The sequence below is a fragment of the Nelumbo lutea genome, chromosome 7, assembly GCF_056320005.1.
Source record: "Nelumbo lutea isolate HS-2025 chromosome 7, American lotus-T2T, whole genome shotgun sequence".
Taxonomy (NCBI): Eukaryota; Viridiplantae; Streptophyta; class Magnoliopsida; order Proteales; family Nelumbonaceae; genus Nelumbo; species Nelumbo lutea.
This window is the reverse complement of record NC_142690.1, coordinates 26457221-26476693: the sequence shown is the minus strand read 5'-3', so window position 1 is coordinate 26476693 and position 19473 is coordinate 26457221. Positions and strand designations below refer to the sequence as shown.

Sequence of the window (19473 nt, the reverse complement as noted above, 5' to 3'; positions counted from 1 at the left end):
GGTTCTGATCCCCTCTGGGTTTCTGCCTATTACTTCATTAGTTTTCTTTGTTTTTGAGATGGAGCTGATGCGAGGATGTTCAGTTTGGGGGTCGGAAACTGGTTAATGGCATTCATGACCATTGGTTTTAGCATCAGAATGGTGTTTGACGGGAAGCATTTGGGGGTCGGAAACTTGGCTGTCAATTGAAATGGTGGGCGAGTCATGGTGGCCACCAGGAGTTCAGTCCGGTGTTGTTCCTAATGGTTAGACAACCATTGGTGTTCAGAGGCATGTTCACTTTGGTGTTGTGGCGGCCGTCACAGGGTGTTGAGTCGCGAGTTTTTCTTTTCTCACCGAGGTCTCACCATTTTAGTGAGACCCCACATCCTAGTTTTTGAGAAGTGATATCCTATCGTTTCTCGCACTATTCCATCAAACAAATACAGGTTTCAAAGAATTTAACCTGAATATTCCATATTTCTCATCTGCGTCCTAGCAACCAAACAGACTGTAAAAGAAGGTGATGCACAAAATATCGAGTTCAAAATCAACTCCCCACAAAGACTGCCCCCCACAATGTCCCACAGCATGTCTCACGATGATCCCACAATGTCCCACAACACATCCCCGCCATGGGACATTGTGGAGGACAGTTGGGGGCTGATTCAAATTGCATTTCACTTCTTTATCCATTTTGAATAAAGTTGAGAAAAACCTAAGGCTTAGTTTGGAAAGAATACAAATGCAAATATCTATAATGCAAATACATACAAAATATAAGGTTCTGCACTCTACATATTTACATTTATATTCTTTCCAAACCAAGACTAAAAGCAAAATTTCATAATGGTTTATGATGGAAATGGAATTGGGGTGCAAGGATGGAGCCCCCATGGTATGGGCTTGTAGCAATTTGGGAATCGCAACCATCTTGGGCTCACGAATATATAGGAATTGTAGCACATCCAGAATTGCAAGTTATTTGGGAATCGTAAGTCATCTAGATTCATAGGTTATACAAAATTGCAGGTTATTCTGCAATTGCAGATCAGATTCACATGGCTCTGGACTCGTAGTAGGGATTTGCAAATCTTGCCTTTTTGGCTTAGTGAGAACTAATTTAATTTGCTTTTTAGAAACATGTTTTCATTTGATTATTTTACATCATATTTCATAAATCATATAATTTTTATACTAGAAAATTTGTTTTGTTTTAAAAACCATTATTTTGTTGGTTTCAAAAACATGCATTGTTTTTTGAAATAAAATCAAGTTATTTTATTTTTAGAAAACAAAAACAGAGTTCAAGAACATATATTTGTTTTGTTGCTGATGTGATGATTCTAAAAACAAATGAAAACAAAAACAATCATGTTATAAAAACTCCTAAATCGATATAGGATTAACTGAAGCAATAACTGTTCAGTGGGATGCATGTGGAAGTGGAACCAATTATAACACTGCACATCAGTTATAAAATGCATGTGACCCACAACCATTCAACCTCTTACTATGTTTGATTTGAAGGAAAGATTAGGAAAAGGGAAATGCAGAGAAACTTATACAAGATTTGTAAATGTTTTCCTTCCTTTTATTTCCTTTCTCAACTTTTTCCTTCAAACCAAACATAACCTTAGTATAAGCCCCATATATTTTATCAGAGTTCACATCTCCTCCCCATTGGTAGCCGCCCCACAACGTCCCACAGTACATTCCCATCATGTATCCAGAACATCTTGTGATGATAACATCATGGGTTCTGATAATATCATTAGAAAGTGTTCTCAATACATGGCGGGAATGTACTGTAGGACATTGTGGGGCGGCCCCTTGTGGGGAGGGGCTGGGATCTTTTTATGAGGACAAAAAAAAAACAGCTTTATTATAGTCACTATTATTATTTATTCATCTTATCCACTAAAAGACAAAGTGAATAAGTCATTCAGTCACCAGTTCAGCTACTTCAGCCATTATCAAACTTCCTCCTCCACCCCACACAATTATAAATTTATAAGGAGTTCTTGCCTTCCCTCTCTCCTGTCTGACATCTCATCCCGTTCTCGATTACTCTCTCCGTAGGAGGAAGTCTTTATCGCCGAAGAACGTTTGATCTCCGATCCATCAATCTCTCCGAACAGAAAAAATGAACGATGCAGACGTCTCGAAGCAGATCCAGCAGATGGTGAGGTTCATCCGCCAAGAGGCGGAGGAGAAAGCCAACGAGATCTCTGTCTCGGCAGAGGAGGTGTGCCAATCTCTATCTCTCTCTAGTCTCTACTTCTCTTTTTGTTTTTGTTTTTTTTTTTTCTTTTTTAAATTCGATATTTCATCCGATCTCTGTGAATTCCGACTATTTATTATATTTTCTCTTGGTAATACCTTAATCTAGAAATTCCTTCTTAATACTGGCTTTGTTTTTAATTTTGTTGCTAAATTTCTTTTTTTTTTTTTCTGGTCCTTGATCCTTTATTGTCGATCTTACAATGGATACATATTATAACATCTCCAAATTGGAAATAAATACATAACAAATATAAACATGGCGATGCATGTTTGTTTTTTCAGGAATTCAACATAGAGAAGCTGCAGTTGGTTGAAGCTGAAAAGAAGAAGATCAGACAAGAATACGAGCGAAAAGAGAAGCAAGTCGAAGTTCGGAAGAAAATGTAAATATGCAAACTTATCTTTCTTGCTTCATTTGTACTGTAATTTTAGTCTGTTCTGTTGACAGCTAAAACTTAAACTGAATATTTGGACTTTAGAGCGTTGGACTTCAGAAGGGAATCAAAACTTGTGAACCATTATATTTCAACTTGACATTTCAGGCAGAAAAAAAAAACACAAGTAATTTGATGTGATCTAATTTAAAGTTGTCATTCTCGTTGTATCACATATTTGCTGGGAATGAATTGTTTAGGGTCAGCCCCACTAGAATAGATCTTTTAACTAAGATAATTACCAGTAACATGTGAACGGTAGCTGTTTCTTTGTAAAATATCTTCTGAGGTAACTTAAATTTGCTTTGTTGTTCAAGTTTTGTTTTAGGGGACTGGTTTGATCCAGGGGGTGGCGGAGGGGAGCCATGATCCCCCATGTCTTAAAAATTCCCATAATCCCCATTTAACTCCGACTTACATTTTGGCCCCCTAATCCATGTTTATTAGCTTTTGGTCCCTCTTAAAAAATATCCTGGCTCCATCTCTGATTTGAGCACATAACATTTTTGATAAGCCAAGCACATCCTTAGTAAAAGGACAAAGAAACCACTATTTTTAATGATAAGAGTGAATGCATAGGGTACTTTTCTCTTTTCAAACACATACATTTTGATCATTTTGAAAAATGGAATGTGGACAAACCTCTCCCTTGATTTTATTCCTTCCACTATATCTTTGTTTCTGGTATTCTTGGTTCATACTTGATTGTTTGTTTTGTATGCTGTGTGTTGACATTCATCTACATCATCTTCCCATCCTAAAGTGTATTTCAGGCATACTGCTTACGTTCTCTCCACTTCCTTGTGGGCTTTTGAGCCCTTCTGTTTATTTGTGCCATTTGTGTTTCTAGTTAATATTTGAGGTTTTCTTGAAATGTAATTAATTCTCTATTAACAAAACTCGTTATGTCCGTTTGATATGAAATGACAAAGATCAACCATACTTGTTAGACGGTAAATAAATAATTTATTTCCTGATGCAAATAGCATGCAATTAATCATTGTGGTGTGGTATTGAACTATGCAGAAGGGAATCAATACTTTATTATCTTTTGATAAGCATAATTTACAATTTTTCCTGTGTGATCCATTTTACATACTTAGTCTTAAGCTTATTTTCTACATAAGTATGAATAGAAGCTCTTTGAAATTTTTGCACACAGTGAGTACTCTATGCAGCTCAATGCTTCTCGTATCAAAGTTCTTCAGGCTCAGGACGACTTGGTTAACTCCATGAAGGAGGCAGCATCAAAGGAGCTCTTACAAGTGAGCCATGATCACCATGTCTACAAAACGCTTCTGAAAGATCTTATTGTTCAGGTGAGTAAAATATGTGTCATTTTGCTATGAGTCATATTCATTGAGGTTAATTGTTGTAGAGAACCATGAGAAATTTCTTATTTCTATAGCTATGCTTTTTATATATGGAGACAACATTTAATTGCAACCCGAGATCAGCTAATGGTGTACCCAATGTTTTTGCAAAGGCAAGGGGTAAGGAGTCAATTACACTGGGTTTTAACCACTCAAATGTGGAGCTTGTAATGCAGAATGTCACAACCAGGACATAAGAGGGTGGGCAGAAATTTTAGGACCATTTGTTCTGGTGCTTGGCACATTTATACATGGTACAACCCTTTCATATTAATTAATAAAGATCTTTTTACTGATAAAAAAAGATCAAGTTTCATAAGGTGCATAGATTTGATTTGGAAACATTTGAGTATTAGAAAAGGGAATTTAGAGCTTAAAATTTGGATGTTTTGGTTATTTTTGAAATTTCTAAACATATTTTGGTTGTTCTTCTTAGGAATATGTGCCAATTGGAAAACTCATGATGTTTTAAAGACTCTTTTTTGCTCAGATTTTTTAAACGGGGAAATGAAAAATAGGACAAATAAGATGCATAAGGAGGTTAACTTCTCACAAGAAATTACCATTAGAATAACTTCTAAAAAGAAACTTACATTATTCCAATGAGAAATAGATTAGCTCAAACCTTCATGAACTTTTGAAGCATTACTCTCTTTTTAAAACCTCTATACAATGTTGTGGTGGATCATCCTATCTCTTCCTGATGCTATGTTAAATAAAATGTTCTGAAAATGATTAGAAAGGATAAAAAACTTTACAAACACAGACTTTGGATATTTGCATTGTGATTGGTTGAATTTACACACAATTGTCTTTAAGTTTCTGAATGATGCGTTTATGTTTGCTGAATAAATTGTTCATTCTCATATTTGATCATTTTGGTAACTTCCACGATTGGAATAATATGACTTGCTTCTCCTGCAGAGTTTGCTCCGACTGAAAGAACCTGCTGTTTTGTTGCGCTGCCGGAAGGATGATCTACATTTAGTAGAATCTATTTTGCAATCAGCGAAGACGGAGTATGCAGAGAAAGCAAAAGTTCACCAACCTGAGATAATAATTGATCATCATGTTTACCTGCCACCTGCACCTAGCCATCATAATGCTCATGGCCCTTTCTGGTGAGTTCCATTTAATCAAATAACCTATTATGCTATATTATATTTTTCTTTATATGCTGGTATCTCCAGTCAATCTTCTAGGATTTCTTTTGATATGTATGAACAGCCTTGTGCATATATATGAACTTCTATGCCAGTCTAGATTTGTTAATCTTAAGAAAACTTCACTATGATATACTTGTTCCCAAAGAAAATCAATTTGACCTAAAACAAGATTTTTAACTACAAGTTTTTTTGTTATGATTTGATCCTATGTTGACATGGCATTTTGATAGAGTTGTTACCATCATCACCATTGTTATCGTCATTGTAGTCCAAGCCTTTTCCCAACCATATGGGGTTGGCAAAATGAATCCTGTTTCTTGTTTCACCATCCCATTCTGTTTAATGTCATATCCATTGTTAAGTTATGGGCACCAAATCGGGATTCATGTCATGAGAGCTTGGAACCCTTTTCATAATACTAAGTCATATTTTACAACTTGTCTTGGAGGGCCACCTTCAAATTCAGTATATCTCAGTTATAAAATGTCTGCTTCTAAATTATAAATGTAAATTTGTCAACATTTTTCTTGATCCAGATTTTAGCTCCAAATTAGGCAGTTGAGATCCTTTACTCTTTTTTCTATGAATGCATCCAGTAGGGTATCAAAGAGTTCTGAGGGTATGAATGTGTGATGCACACAAAAATGTTTTATAATGGATGGTTCCATTTACAGTGGTGAACCTATTTCTATTACATGGCACTCTGAGATGGAGCCAAAGCATCCTGCAGATCTTTGAGTACGCTCTTCCAAAGTGTCATATCAATGAACCATTGAGCTATGGGTACTGAACTGGACCTGTCCACTATTGGCAGACCTGAAGCGAAGATCCATTATATAATTCCTCATCAAATTCTTACTGATTTCTCTTCTTTGATCAGTTCTTATTGATTTATTCTCTTACTTCTACATTTTGCTTTTCTTGGGAAATCTTAGGCTTAGCAAACCATTGACAATTTGTCTGTTAGTAAAAGCATAGTTGATATGAAGCTTAGTTTCTGCTACTGACATAACCTTTTGCTTGTTCAGCTCTGGAGGTGTGGTGTTGGCTTCTCGAGATGGGAAGATTGTTTGTGAAAACACCCTTGATGCAAGGTTGGATGTTGTGTTCCGTAAAAAACTGCCAGAGGTATCTTCCTACACTCTTGATTGAGCTTGCACTTTGTGAGGAAGTTTTTGTGCCAGGACTGAGGTCACTATTCAACTGGATGCTTTGTGTCCAATTGTGTGATCATGAATTATAGATGTATGTATGTTTGACTGTTTTGCCAGTCTCAAGTAACCTTAACTGTTCAATCAGGGTTTGTCTTTAACATTGGATTAGCCCAAAGTGCTTTAAAGCCTGTTTCATGGGTCAACTGGTCCAACATGATGATCCATTACAGCTCATTGAATAACATATCCAAATTCGTTAATGATCGAAGATATTTAGACTGCATTTGGCATGCTTTCAGAAAAATCAATTCTGATGAATTTTATGATTCTAAGAACCATTATGTTTGGATGTGTAAAATTGTTGGAACTAATCTATTTTTGTGCTCAAACTTCGTTCTAAGAATTGATTCTTCGGATCGTAAAAAAATAGATCTTCAAAAAAGAATCACTTTTCACTCGAGGATTCATTCTTCAAATAGTTTGGACCAGAATTTTAACTAAACATAGTCTTAGTCTATGAGGTTAATCTTGCTCCTATATTCCATGCCTTTGTCATTCACTAGATAGCAAAGTTTCTCATCTGAACTACAGGGGAGATTGAAAAGTTTTCATGCTTTATGCAAGGTCCTCCCTGCTGGTTCATTCCAAATCCTTGATTTGGTGGGGATTTCCCCAGGAAACTATATAGAATAAAAATGGCATGAAGGTTGCTAATGGCATTCCTTTATTTACAAAGGGACACAGTGAGGTTTTACTGCCAATGCACCTAAAAGTTAAACTTTTGTCCATTTTATGTTCCCTCCAAAAGAGCTTAGAAGGTGTATTATAACAATTCTTCACCATCTCCTCAATTATTAAGAAATTTGATCCATTTTTAAAATCAATAAGTAATGGGAGCCCTCAATATAATGACATTCCTTGTACCTTCAAATAGGACATTAAGGGATGGTGAGTCAAATTGTGTTATCGAGTTAATTCATTTACTAGAATCCGTTTGCTTGGACCTCACTTCTTCTGATCAAAGGGTTTGGACTCCTCTTCCAAAATGTACTTTTACTTGCTCTTCTTTTCTAAAATCCCTTAGTTCTAACCCCTTTTCCCAAGGATTCCCTGTCAAAGAAGTCTGGGCGCGACCTATTACCCAAAAAATTGTTGTATTCTGCTGGGAACTCTTCTATTGGAAGATCATAACTTTGGAAAACTTACAGAAAAAGAGACCCTTGCTTTGTCTTTCCCAAATTGGTGTTCCTTGTGTAAGGCCGAAAATGAGGACTATGTCCATTTGCTGATTTCCTGTTCCTTTGCTACAACTATATGGATGTGGAACTTTTGTTTATTTGTAGGTAAGTGGCCTTTGCCTTCTGATTTAAGCTTGTTATTCAACCCATCTGTCTTTGTTTGGCACACTAGAAGAGGTAAGGTCATGTGGAAATGTGTCAAAGCAGCCACTCTGTGGATTCTTTGGGAGGAAAGGAATGCAAGAATTTTCTTAGAGAAGGAAAGAGGATTAGATGAAATGAAAGATTGTATCATAATAAGAGCAATCCATTGGCTGAAAACTGTGGATATCTTTGATGACTTTTCCTTTGATGATTTGTGGAGAAATTGGCTAGTAATAGATAACACTTCAACAAAGAAGGATAGAATTCTGTCAAAATGGATTCCGCCTTTGGAAGGTGTCATCAAGTTGAACTTTGATGGAAGTAGCCAAGGCAACCCCAGGCCTTCAGGTATAGGGGTATCCTGAGAAATAAGAATAACAACATAATTTCCCTATTCTCAGGACCAGTGGGAGTGGGGGATTCCACAAGGGGAGAAATCCTTGCTGCAGTACAAGGAATTCAGATCGCCAACCAGCTTGGGGTGGAGCATTTCCTAGTTGAAGGGGACTCTCAGGTGGTAAGCAGGTGGCTCCGAAACTTGGATACCACCATTTGGGGCTACAAAGATCTCATAAAAAATGTAAAGTGGTTAACCGGTAATACGAGAGTTGAAGTAAAATGGGTTAGTAGGTCTGCTAATTCTTTGGATGATGCTTTAGCCAAGCAGGGGGTTTCTAGGGAAGATCTTTTTTGTGCTTCTATGTAAGTTGTTATTAATTTGGAAATCTGTACTTAATTAGCCCGGAGAGGTTGCAACTTGTACTTTTCCTTGAGGACTTTGTACTATTGTCTATTGCTGTTTTATAAAATCATTTCAATTATCAAAAAAAATAAAAAGATTTGACTAAGAATTTTGGTTTTGGATTTTAGTATAGATTTGCCCCATCTCCTAAGTTGGATTTTGGTTTTAACTTTAGTTTTATGAATTCTATAAACAGTATACCTGTATGTACTACTACTGCAATTTGTTGATTACAACTTAAAAGGTTAGAATGTGAAGTTATGATAGAACTTAAAGGTTCATCACTAGGATGGTTTGGAGAGGTTTATTAATCAGGTGTTAGGAGGGGCCATTGCTTGATGTAGTGGTACAACCTCGGGCTAACAAGTGTGAGAACATGGTCTAAATCTGTGAGTGACCACTTTGTTCAGAAAATACCAAAGGTTAGGTCTGTATCCAGTTCTCTCTTCCCAATTCATCCACATAGCTGAGACCAACTTTGGGTAATGGCCTTTTTCATTAATCAGGTGGTATTGATAATTTAGAGTATAGACGACTTTACCAATCAAATGGAGGTTGACCACCATTTCTATGCACATAACATGTATTATGGTGCCATTTTGGTTCAGTATTCGATGCAAGTAAACTAATGAAATTTTCTCTATTCTTATATCTAGATATAGTCGTAACTAACTACAACTATTGTTTTTTTGCAGATCCGAAAGTGTCTTTTTGGTCAGGCTGCTGCTTGATAAGTTGGATTACTTTCATATAGTCACTCCTTGTTAATTCAAGATTGGTTGTTTAATGATTCTCCATCAACAATAAAAATGAACTTCTCAATTTTCATTCCTGGGAGTTCTTGTTTTAATAAGTTATTTCATTTGAAAAGACTTAATTGCATTGTAGCTCAATACATTGTTCAAGATGTCGTAAATGCTCGAGTTGTCAATATAGTTAATATTAAAATAAATTGTAGCTTACACTGGAAACTTTTTAATCAATAAAAGCTGGCAGACTTGCTTTGGTGCTCACTATAATTTTCCAGGTGCCTACTGCATACTGTAGGCGGCATGCCAATCAGCAAGTGATCTGGATAAGAAAATGGGATTTTTTTTGAAAAAGATAAGAAAATGGGAATGACTTTTGAAAAGTAGTATTAGACTTGATACAATCAATCATACAGGGGCCATTGCTTGGTGTAATGGTAAAGCCTTGGACTGACAAGTGTGAGAACCTGGGTCCAGGTCTGATCAGATAGCTGGGACTGATGTTGGATAATAGTCCTTCTTATGTCATACTTCATATGCTTGCACAATTAATACAACAAATATTTATTTTTTTCTGAAGCCTACAACAGATACTTTTTCCTGATAAAAAACTGAAGATGGGAATGGAAGCACAAATGTTAATTGGCATGGTCATTTGCAGTTGCTATAAATTTGGTAGGCATTGTATGGGCCATGTTTGCATGCTTTTACTTTTAACAGGGTAGTGAAGAGAACCATCGGCTTTCCTGATGCATGATGAAGATCCTAATATGAGTAATTCTGTGTTGTCTATACAAATGCTTCTCTTTGTTACTTTCTCAAATTCTCAATTAAGAGCTTGGTCCTGCTAAAGTTGCTGGAAAGTTATCATGCTGGACCTGCTTGTGTGGAGTGCTAATTTTGATATTTCCTGGGGACTTGGATGCCGAAGCCAAGAACGATGATGGCTTGGATAAGATTGGCACATCTTGGTAGTTCGCTTGTGTCTGTGTGTCACCAAAGGATGAGAGTTAGAACAAACAAAATCATAAAATAACTAGCCCATTGGCTTTATTCCAATGGCTTTTAATAGAACAGAGCACAATGAGAAGCTTGGCTGTTTGGAAAAAAACAGTATGAGCTGTTTTGAAGTTTCCTGCACATGACACGGTACCCCACTCATCTCTTTATCTGTTTTTTCTAATTGAGAGAATTATTGATTACAGTTACTCCTTTTCTCCACATCCAAGCTAATGTTCATGCGCATGAAGCTTCAAACAGCCCTAGTCTGTTTTTTTCACAACAGCTACACTTGTCCCCGAGAACAATGGAGGGACAGGATTTCTTGTACCCGACTCCAAAACAGTTGGTATTAAGGCTGATTTGGGTTAAAGAAATTGACTTTTGTCTGGTTGACACTGATTTCATTGGATTGTTTAAACTTTAGCCTGTTTGACTTAAGTTAACTGATCCCAGTGGAAACAGGTATCCATTATCCTGGCTCTACTGTAGGGTTGATCATTTCTGTCTTGGCCCGGCTCATCCTGGAAATTTCTGGACCTGAGCATAAGGTTTTCTTCCAAGCCCGAACTGGCCCAAATCAGTATCAAGCCTGCACAAGATAACGGGCTGGGAGTGGCCCTAAAATGAGAATACTACCCTGTAAAAATTGGCCCAAGTCCGGCGTGGCCCATGATCATCCCTACCCCACAGGCTCTCCCCTATTACCAATCCGTATGCTATCTTCTGTTTGAAACCCAATGTATGCCAAGAGAGGAGAAATATACATGAGAAAAACGATACTGAAATTTGATTAACAGATCTCACTGCTTCACTGGACCCGGCAGTAGAGAACAAAACTAACCTCGTGATTTATGTTTCTATCGTTATTTCTTTCCCAACTGCTACGGTAAGATGTATTTGCTCCAATGTGCATGAGATATATTCGAACCAATGCTTGGGAATACGAAGAACGAGAGTAGGATTGGGAATTTCTACCCTACCCGGCTGGTACCCACCCCATAACGGGGAGGATTTTTTTAGGTTTTGGGGCTGGGATGGGTTTCGGGATTCTCCAATCATTATGGGTAAGGGTAGGATATAATATTAGGCTAAACATGATTCTCGTTGGAAGGCTTATTAACTTATGTACTAGGTATTTAATGTAATAATATTTTGTATTATATGCGAAGGATAATTGATAATTTGTGTTTTTTACATGTTTGATCAAATAATTGGAAATTTTAATATTTGTTCACGCTATTGCTTTTATGTATCTATTTATAATAATAGAAAATTAGATATGGTCCATATGGATTCTAGACCCAAGCCAATCTCACCCACCCCACGCTTAAATGCAGGTAGAGTAGGGTGGGAAAGGATTCTAAAATTCCAATCCATTAATTGGGAGGTCTAAGGAAGTGGGTAGGATTTAGAATTTTCAAAACCGTCTCCAAACCTGCCTTGTTGCTATCCCTAATGGGAGATCTTTCTTTGAACATTCTTCTCTTTGTACAATAAGTCCCGTCTAATAATACTTGTGATATAGGAAGGACATCTACATTTGGAGCTCCTCACAAAGTGCTCATCACACCGACCTCACAATATATCCTAGCTGCGCATCAGGAACATCTCCCATATCTGTATTTATTATTCATGAGGAAATGTTCCCGATACATGGTGGGATGTGGTATGAGGTTGGTGTGGAGAAAATCCCAATTCCTATATTTTATTTGTAAATTTCTAAGCTTCGAACACTTTGTGTGTGTATCATGTTGTTGTATGAGTAGAGGTGTAAAGTGGGTAGTGCCATGCTGCATGGCACGATTTTTGTAGGCCACCTGTGCTTTAGTGAACCGTGTTGTTCCAGCATGCAAGCCTGGGTGGGCCATACATGCCCGACCTAGAATTCCTCAATGGTTGGGCCTAGGAAGGTCCATGACATGAGCCTAGGTGGGCCAGGTTGTGAGAGGCACTATTTTTTAATAAGAATTTAAAATAAATTAACAAAATAGATAAGAAATTGAAAAAAAAAATCTTTAAAATTTTATTCTATATGAATTTTGTTGTATACAATTTCTTATATATGAGAAATTCAAGAAAAATACAATACAATTGGGATATATATATATACAATTGGACTATATCGTGTTAGGTCAATTGCTACACTAACTAGGCCATGCTCGGTATAGCCCATATCGTGTCAGGCCCTACTTTACAGCTCTAGGTATGAGTGGTAATCAACAATGTTTTAAAAACCGATCAGGAGGCTGAATCGTTTTTGCTTCCAGGTCACGGGTTACTAATTCGACTGGTTGAGTTGAATGGTTTAGACTGTGCCATGTCAATGTATATATATATATATATATATGTGTGTGTGTGTGTGTGTGTGTGTGTGTGTGTGTGAAATACATATTTTATCAATAAATAATGTATAATTATGTTTTAGATATTATATATGTATTATTTTATATTTAATTTATGTTTTTTATTTTAATTATTAATTTTTTATTTATAAAAATATTAAAAATTGCAATTTAAGGCCAAGAAAGGGTTTTTTTTTTCACAAAAATAGTGGGGCAAAGCACCTACGGCTCCTTGGGATCCATAGATCCATCACTGGGTCAACGGTCTAACTGTCCGGATCAAACAATTTGTGACAAAGTCAACGGTTTTTGGCATTTCCCCAGGTTTTACTCAAACCGGACCCAAAATCTTGACTAGGTGATGGTTCGAACGATTCAACCGGCCCAGTCAACAACGAGTTGAAAACACAATTAATCAATCAGAATTTGAATTGAGATTTGCTCCTCACAGAACGCAAATCACATTCACATAGACAGGTAGACCTCACAGCCCCATCCCACCATGTATTGAGAACATCTCTCCATGAATAACAACACAAAGTATTGGAGATGTTCCCAATACATGGTGGGATGGGGTTGTGAGGTCCGTGTGAGGTGCGCTCTATGAGAGCAGATCTAACTCTCAAAATTCATGAGAAGTTTTGATTGATCAAATCCTTTCATTGGGATTATCTCCGTACTAATGTGCTTTATTTCAGGGGGAGATATTTGCAAGGCTATAAAGGTTGTTCAAACGGCCTTACATGGATTGAATCCAGTTTCCATCTCTTTTAAGCATCATAAATTTCTCTTATATCGTGCGTTACTTGTTAGTAAAAAACACATGTGACATATTGAAGTATGTCAAAACTCAAAAGTTCAAAGTGTGAATTCCTCGTTTCATCTTAATTTTGGGCATATTGGTACTAATAAACAATTAAGTATGTGTATGGTATAGCTTCCGTTTATTAAATAAACGTGTGTACATGATTTGTCTTCAAAACCGAGAAAAGTACTTGGTAAATCGTTTATGGATAACTAGGTGCCATTAGGTGCCACATCAGTGGAACAGTGAATAACGCTCAATCGTTGAGAGAAACGTTAAAATTAAACTTCCCCAATGATTGACGTGCACATAAATCAAGACCCACTTTTGTAAATATCAATGTGTGGATGAATGTGATGGAAAAAATGTTGATATGACGATAAACATTACCAAAGCTTCCCTTCAAAACCTATCACAAAATGCCCACCAAACAAAACACACGGTAAACTTTACCAAAACATAATCCTTTGGTTAGTTGGATTAAGCATAATCTAAGCGATTTAATAATATACTCCACCTCAGAATTGATAAATTAAATCCCCACCTTGACACTCACCGAACTGTATGACAGCATTATGAATTCTGAGGTGGACTCAACTCAAATCACCCCTAAAATCTATGATACCAGAAAAACTCCAAAATTCGAACTTGGAAGCTAGTTCCACGAGAGCTACTAGGCAGCTGCGTCTCATGACTCTCTCCTCACCGACACTTCATATAGGGATGAGATGAGATGGCGCATCCACCACTGGCAAGATGAAAGATCCTTCCGCATCCTGCCGTGAACACATCAAATATGGTAATTAAATTTCATTGATTTGGCCACTAACATCAGACTTTGTTCTACATTATACTACTCTGGCGTCCCATATGTCAGATACTAACCCAACTCAGTTACCACAAGATGACGACCTCTCTAACACCAACAGCAGAGTAATGCTCAGCCATGTGATCATAGGAATATTCTTCTTGCTATAAGACAAGTTCTTCATTCAGACTGTGTTCACTGATGTTCTTCACTTGATACTTGATACTTTCTTCCCTGTACTATCTTTTGATTATTGATTCTGTGCAAGAGTTCACTGGGCTAAAAAATGGATCCCCGCATAAGGAAGACTTTTGCTGGGTCTCGTCGAGTTTTTTCGTTTTCCATCATCATCTGGGTGTTGTTCTTGGCGATGTTGGTTTCGTCAAGCGAATACAAATGCGACTTTAAGGCAATCTTCAATTTTGGAGACTCCAATTCTGACACAGGTGGCTTTTGGGCTGCTTTTCCGGCGGAGTCCGGTCCCTTTGGTATGACGTACTTCAAGAAACCCTCCGGTCGGGCTGCGGATGGACGGCTTATAGTGGATTTCTTGGGTAAATCCCAGACCAGAGAAACATTAACGGTTCTTTTGGTATATGACGCATTCAAGTAACGGATATGTTAAGATCTTCCCTTTATATTTCTTTTTTTACTATATTATTATTTTTTTCATTAATTTCATGGTTTAGATTCGGATTGGGTCGATCAGAAAGTGGAAAACTCTATCTGATAATTAGTATCAATGTACACAAGTACTTGCTGAATGCTCTTGCAGTATTATATTGATTACATGCTTTTAGACTTAATACCCAAGACTCTTTAACTCATGATCGAAGCATAGTTCATTTCAATCCACGCTGGTTTTGTGATTTAAGACATGTTTTAGTTTCCGACTTCCAGTACCATGGCGATAGATGCAGAAGAGATTATTCGAAATAGTTAGGCATGAAATTGGATTCTACTGGCATATTCTAAGTATACAAATGTACATTTTTATGTAATGAACCACATGTACAGTACTGTTTCTGCTATATATTTTCTCGTTTTTGATTCCAAGCGTACAGTGGAACTAAGCTTTAGAAATGCATTGGAGGTAGCAAACAATTGGGAAATGGGAAGAAAATGTTTCTCTTTTCCGTTTTCCCACTTCCCCAATCATACAATGAGAACCAGGAAGCTCCTGGACAGCTAGTGCCCACTGCCTAGTGGTGGGTTTGTCACGTTTGTTTACAACTCTACGCAAATGTTAACCAGAAGGTAAGAGGCCAAAGCTGGAAATGGTCCCTATAATGCCTGTCTTCATCAAAGAAAACTTCCCAACAGTATGATTGAGGTAGAAGCCATAGCTGTGTAGCTTCCATTTTCTGTCTCTTGACTGAAACGCTCAAGATATTAAGAAAAAGAAAATTAATCTATCTGATAACCTATCTCTATGGTATTATGAAAGCTTCAAATTAAATTGTTGATCAAGTATAAATTTGATTAAACAATTATGAGAAACACTCAAATGTTGATAGTACTGCGCTTTTTATCTAGCAACAATATACTCTTCTCAAAGGTGGATTTGGAGCTGTTAGTAGCGGGGCTCGAAACCGTATCTCGTCTGGGGCTTACCCAGTTCCATGCCAACCGAGCCACCACTTGGTAGTCATGCATCTTCTTTGGTCTTTTCATTTTACCTTGTCTCCTCTCCAACTCTTTTCTTTCCATTCCTAACAGCTCAAGCTCTGGGGCTGCCATTTATAAGCCCATATCTTCAGTCAATCGGATCAGATTTCAGGCATGGTGCCAACTTCGCAACATTGGCATCTACAGTGCTATTGCCAAATACTTCCCTCTTCGTGACCGGGATTAGTCCTTTCTCTCTGGCCATTCAGCTTAATCAAATCAAGGCATTCAAGGCTAGAGTTGATGAAAAGGCTCCAGGTAATCTAGTGTATATCATATATGTAGTGCATCTATTTCTCAATGGGTATCAAGAAATTCAAATTTTATTTTCCTTTCATTTTCATTCTAGGTCCCCTTCCATCCCCTGATATATTTGGGAAATCACTCTACACACTGTACATTGGCCAAAACGACTTCACCTCCAACTTGAAATCCATTGGTATAGCTGGTGTGAAAGAATATCTTCCTCAGGTGGTCGCTCAAATTGCTGCAACTGTCCAGGTCAAAGCTCAGAAATACTACTTAGGATTAACAAAAGTACCAAAAATACGAGTTTATCAATGTCACCTTGATGCATGTTCACATGATCAACGGCAGTTTACTTGAATCAACAGTTGTGGATTTATTTAGGTTGTGTTTGGTTCATTAATGTCACTTCTACTTGCAATGTTTTAGGTTGGTTAATACAATTTTTATGAGAAATATTTTTTTTTCTATCACAAATGCCACGCCAAATTTGACTTTCTAATATAAATACCAACAACCAATCTAATGCCTATATGTTTTTAGCTAGTGGTTATTTGATGTGATGTGACCATAATTTTTCAAAAATTTGTATTGAACAATCTAAAAATTGCAAGTAGAAGTGACAATAGTACCAAACACAACCTTAATAAGCTTGGTGAAGCAAGTGCAATCGTTCTAGATAAAGAGTTTCCTCACAATTAAACTATGGCAGGAGCTATATGGCTTAGGAGGACGGACTTTCCTGGTGCTTAATATTGCATCAGTCGGATGCTACCCAGCTTTTCTGGTACAGCTTCCTCACAACAGCTCCGACTTGGACATGTATGGTTGCATGATTTCATACAACAATGCTGTGAAGGACTACAATAACATGCTGAAGGATGCCCTCACTCAGACTCGCAGAGCTCTTCCAGATGCATCCGTCATATATGTGGACATATATTCAATTATGCTAGAGCTTTTCAGATATCCCAAATCTCATGGTTTGCTTCTTTCTCACTTCTTATAGACTGGTTTTCGGCTTGCAGCGGTTAAATTATCGGCGCTTAAATTATTTCTTACTACTTCTACACATCTTCTTCTAGTATATGAAATATTTGGCCCTTGTTATAGTATCAAATATTCATCAAATTCTAAGTTTATCAACTTATTCTTTCTTAATTGTTCCTGGCAGGGTTAATTTATGGAACTAAAGCTTGTTGTGGATATGGGGGTGGTGATTACAATTTTAATCCTCAAGTTTACTGTGGAAACAGCAGGATAATTAATGGGAGCACTGTAAAAGCAACAGCTTGTGAAGACCCATACAACTATGTGAGCTGGGATGGGATTCATGCAACTGAAGCTGCAAATAAGCTTGTAACATTGGCCATTCTTAATGGTTCCTATTTCGACCCTCCTTTTCCCATTCACCAGCTCTGTGATTTACAACCAATAGGTTAATCTGGCTTCCCATTCTTCATAACTAAACAAAATCCTTTAAACCCCTTCTCTCCTGAAACATTTTATGTTGATCAATATTATAAATTGGCATACAATACAATTGTTGTTATTTGAGACTATTTATAGTTGAAATAAGTGTACTTAAAAATGCATCTATGAGAGACTGTTTCTAGAAACATCAAATTAATGTTTTTTTGCTTCAGGGGGTGAAGTCTAGTCATTCTAGATGAAGTAATTCTCTTATGTCAGGAGAGTTTGGAGAGTTTGGAGCATGTTCTGATTTCTTGCCCTGCTGTCTCGCCGATCTGATTTGGTTGCACTTTAAGTATGTGCATGGATTGTAATTCGAGTAAAAATATAGCGCAGAGGTTAACTGATGTGATTCATATGGTGGCATCGAAACAAGAAGGTGTTTGAACATCAACCATTCAACCCCCAGTCGGTTCTCATCAGAGCATAGGCCTATACCAACTCCATTCTTCAGACATGTCGAAGCTCACCTCCCCCATTGAATGAACAGCAGTTGTCTGAAAATGTCTCAAGACAATGGATTAAACCTCCCCAGAACCGCATAAAAATAAATGTTGATGGAGCTACGGGTACTGAGGCTGCGGGGTTTGGTATTGTGCTCCGTGATCATAATGGCTCTCACCTGTTTTCTAGAGCAATCCCCTTGCAGCTATGTACATCACTTGAAGCGGAAGTCTTGGCTTTCCTCTATGGACTGGAATTCGCAATGGGATTAAATCTTCATAATGTGATCATTGAAGGCGATGCTTCGGTTATAGCTCGGCTTCTGTTGGTGGAAACAGTTCAGCCACCGTGGAAAATCAGCTCCATAATCCCTGACTGCAGAAGCTATTTGTCACGCCTTCCAACTGTCTCGGTATCTTTAGTTAGGAGGACTGCTAACAAAGTGGCCCATTGCTTAGCGCGCCAGGCTTTATCTCGTAACAGGCCATGTACTTGGTCTCTCTGCCCTGAATGGCTACCTCTCTTGTATAGTCTGATATTACTGATTCGATATAATTGAATTGAAAAAGGAAATAGCTAGTAATGGTGCCAAACACAAACTTAGTTTATTAAGGTCTATAATGATCAGTATAAACTGGTTTATTTAGGCTATGTTTGGTTTAAAGGAAAAAGTAGGGAAACCTTTACATCTTTCCTTTCCTTGCCCTACTTTTACTTTTAAACCAAACATAACCTTAAGGAAACTGATGGAAAAACTTTTTAGTGTAAACTGTAAGAAGAGTAGAGTAAATGTATAGAGATGTAAAGGTTATTACTTGAATGGTTTTTTTAAAGAACAAATAAACGGATTTTATTTTTATTTTTTCCTGAAGAGCAATATATTTATTTTTTGACTTTATTATTGATCGATTCATGGGTTAATGATAGAAAAGTAATTAATGTTCATGGATTCTGTGGCATTTAAAGCAAGTCTAGGTTAATAAAACGGTCAATGTGAAGGGAAACTAGCTATATTGCCAAAGCATGTTTTTTTATAAACAGTTCAAGCATGTTAATTCGAAACACCATCTTATTCTCAGGAGTCAAACATATCTTGGAGCATAGCATAAAATTTGCCAATTTGGGGTTTGAGCTTCGATGTATGAGACACAAGTTGATCTTGAACTGGGAGGAATTGACGTCAGAGAACTGGATTAAGAGTGTATAATATTGGGCCGTTTGGGAGGGCTGAAGCTTTGATTGAGCTGCTTTGAAAAAAAAGTTATTAAAACAAAGCCAGAAGCCATTGTGTGAAAGTCCTCCCAAATGGGCATTGTATACATTCGTATATCGACTATGGTGATGTTTGATATGTAATAATTGTTTCTACTTGAAACGCTGCCAAATTAGTGCCACATAGGATTTTTGCGTTTAAACATCA

The 19473-nt window shown here is 37.2% G+C and overlaps 2 protein-coding genes across 3 annotated transcripts; both read left to right on the top strand.

Annotated features, from left to right (window-relative positions):
• Positions 1 to 1759: 1759 nt before the first annotated feature.
• On the top strand, positions 1760 to 9529 carry LOC148845810 (V-type proton ATPase subunit E). Its single transcript, XM_088954633.1, has 6 exons — positions 1760 to 2227; positions 2548 to 2648; positions 3862 to 4018; positions 4997 to 5193; positions 6267 to 6366; positions 9212 to 9529. The coding sequence occupies exons 1-6, from the start codon at positions 2126 to 2128 to the stop codon at positions 9245 to 9247; spliced, it is 693 nt and encodes a 230-aa protein (XP_088810759.1). The 5' UTR covers positions 1760 to 2125; the 3' UTR covers positions 9248 to 9529.
• Positions 9530 to 13975: 4446 nt separating this feature from the next.
• LOC148845809 (GDSL-like Lipase/Acylhydrolase superfamily protein) lies at positions 13976 to 17762 on the top strand. Of its 2 annotated transcripts, none has more exons than XM_088954631.1 (5): positions 13976 to 14776; positions 15942 to 16148; positions 16240 to 16391; positions 16849 to 17119; positions 17311 to 17762. In XM_088954631.1, exons 1-5 carry the CDS (start codon positions 14509 to 14511, stop codon positions 17577 to 17579), a joined length of 1167 nt encoding a protein of 388 aa, XP_088810757.1. In that variant the 5' UTR covers positions 13976 to 14508; the 3' UTR covers positions 17580 to 17762. The 2 variants fall into 2 exon arrangements, with proteins under 2 accessions (XP_088810757.1, XP_088810758.1); XM_088954632.1 differs by having other exon boundaries at positions 14054 to 14710.
• The last annotated feature ends 1711 nt before the right edge of the window (positions 17763 to 19473 follow it).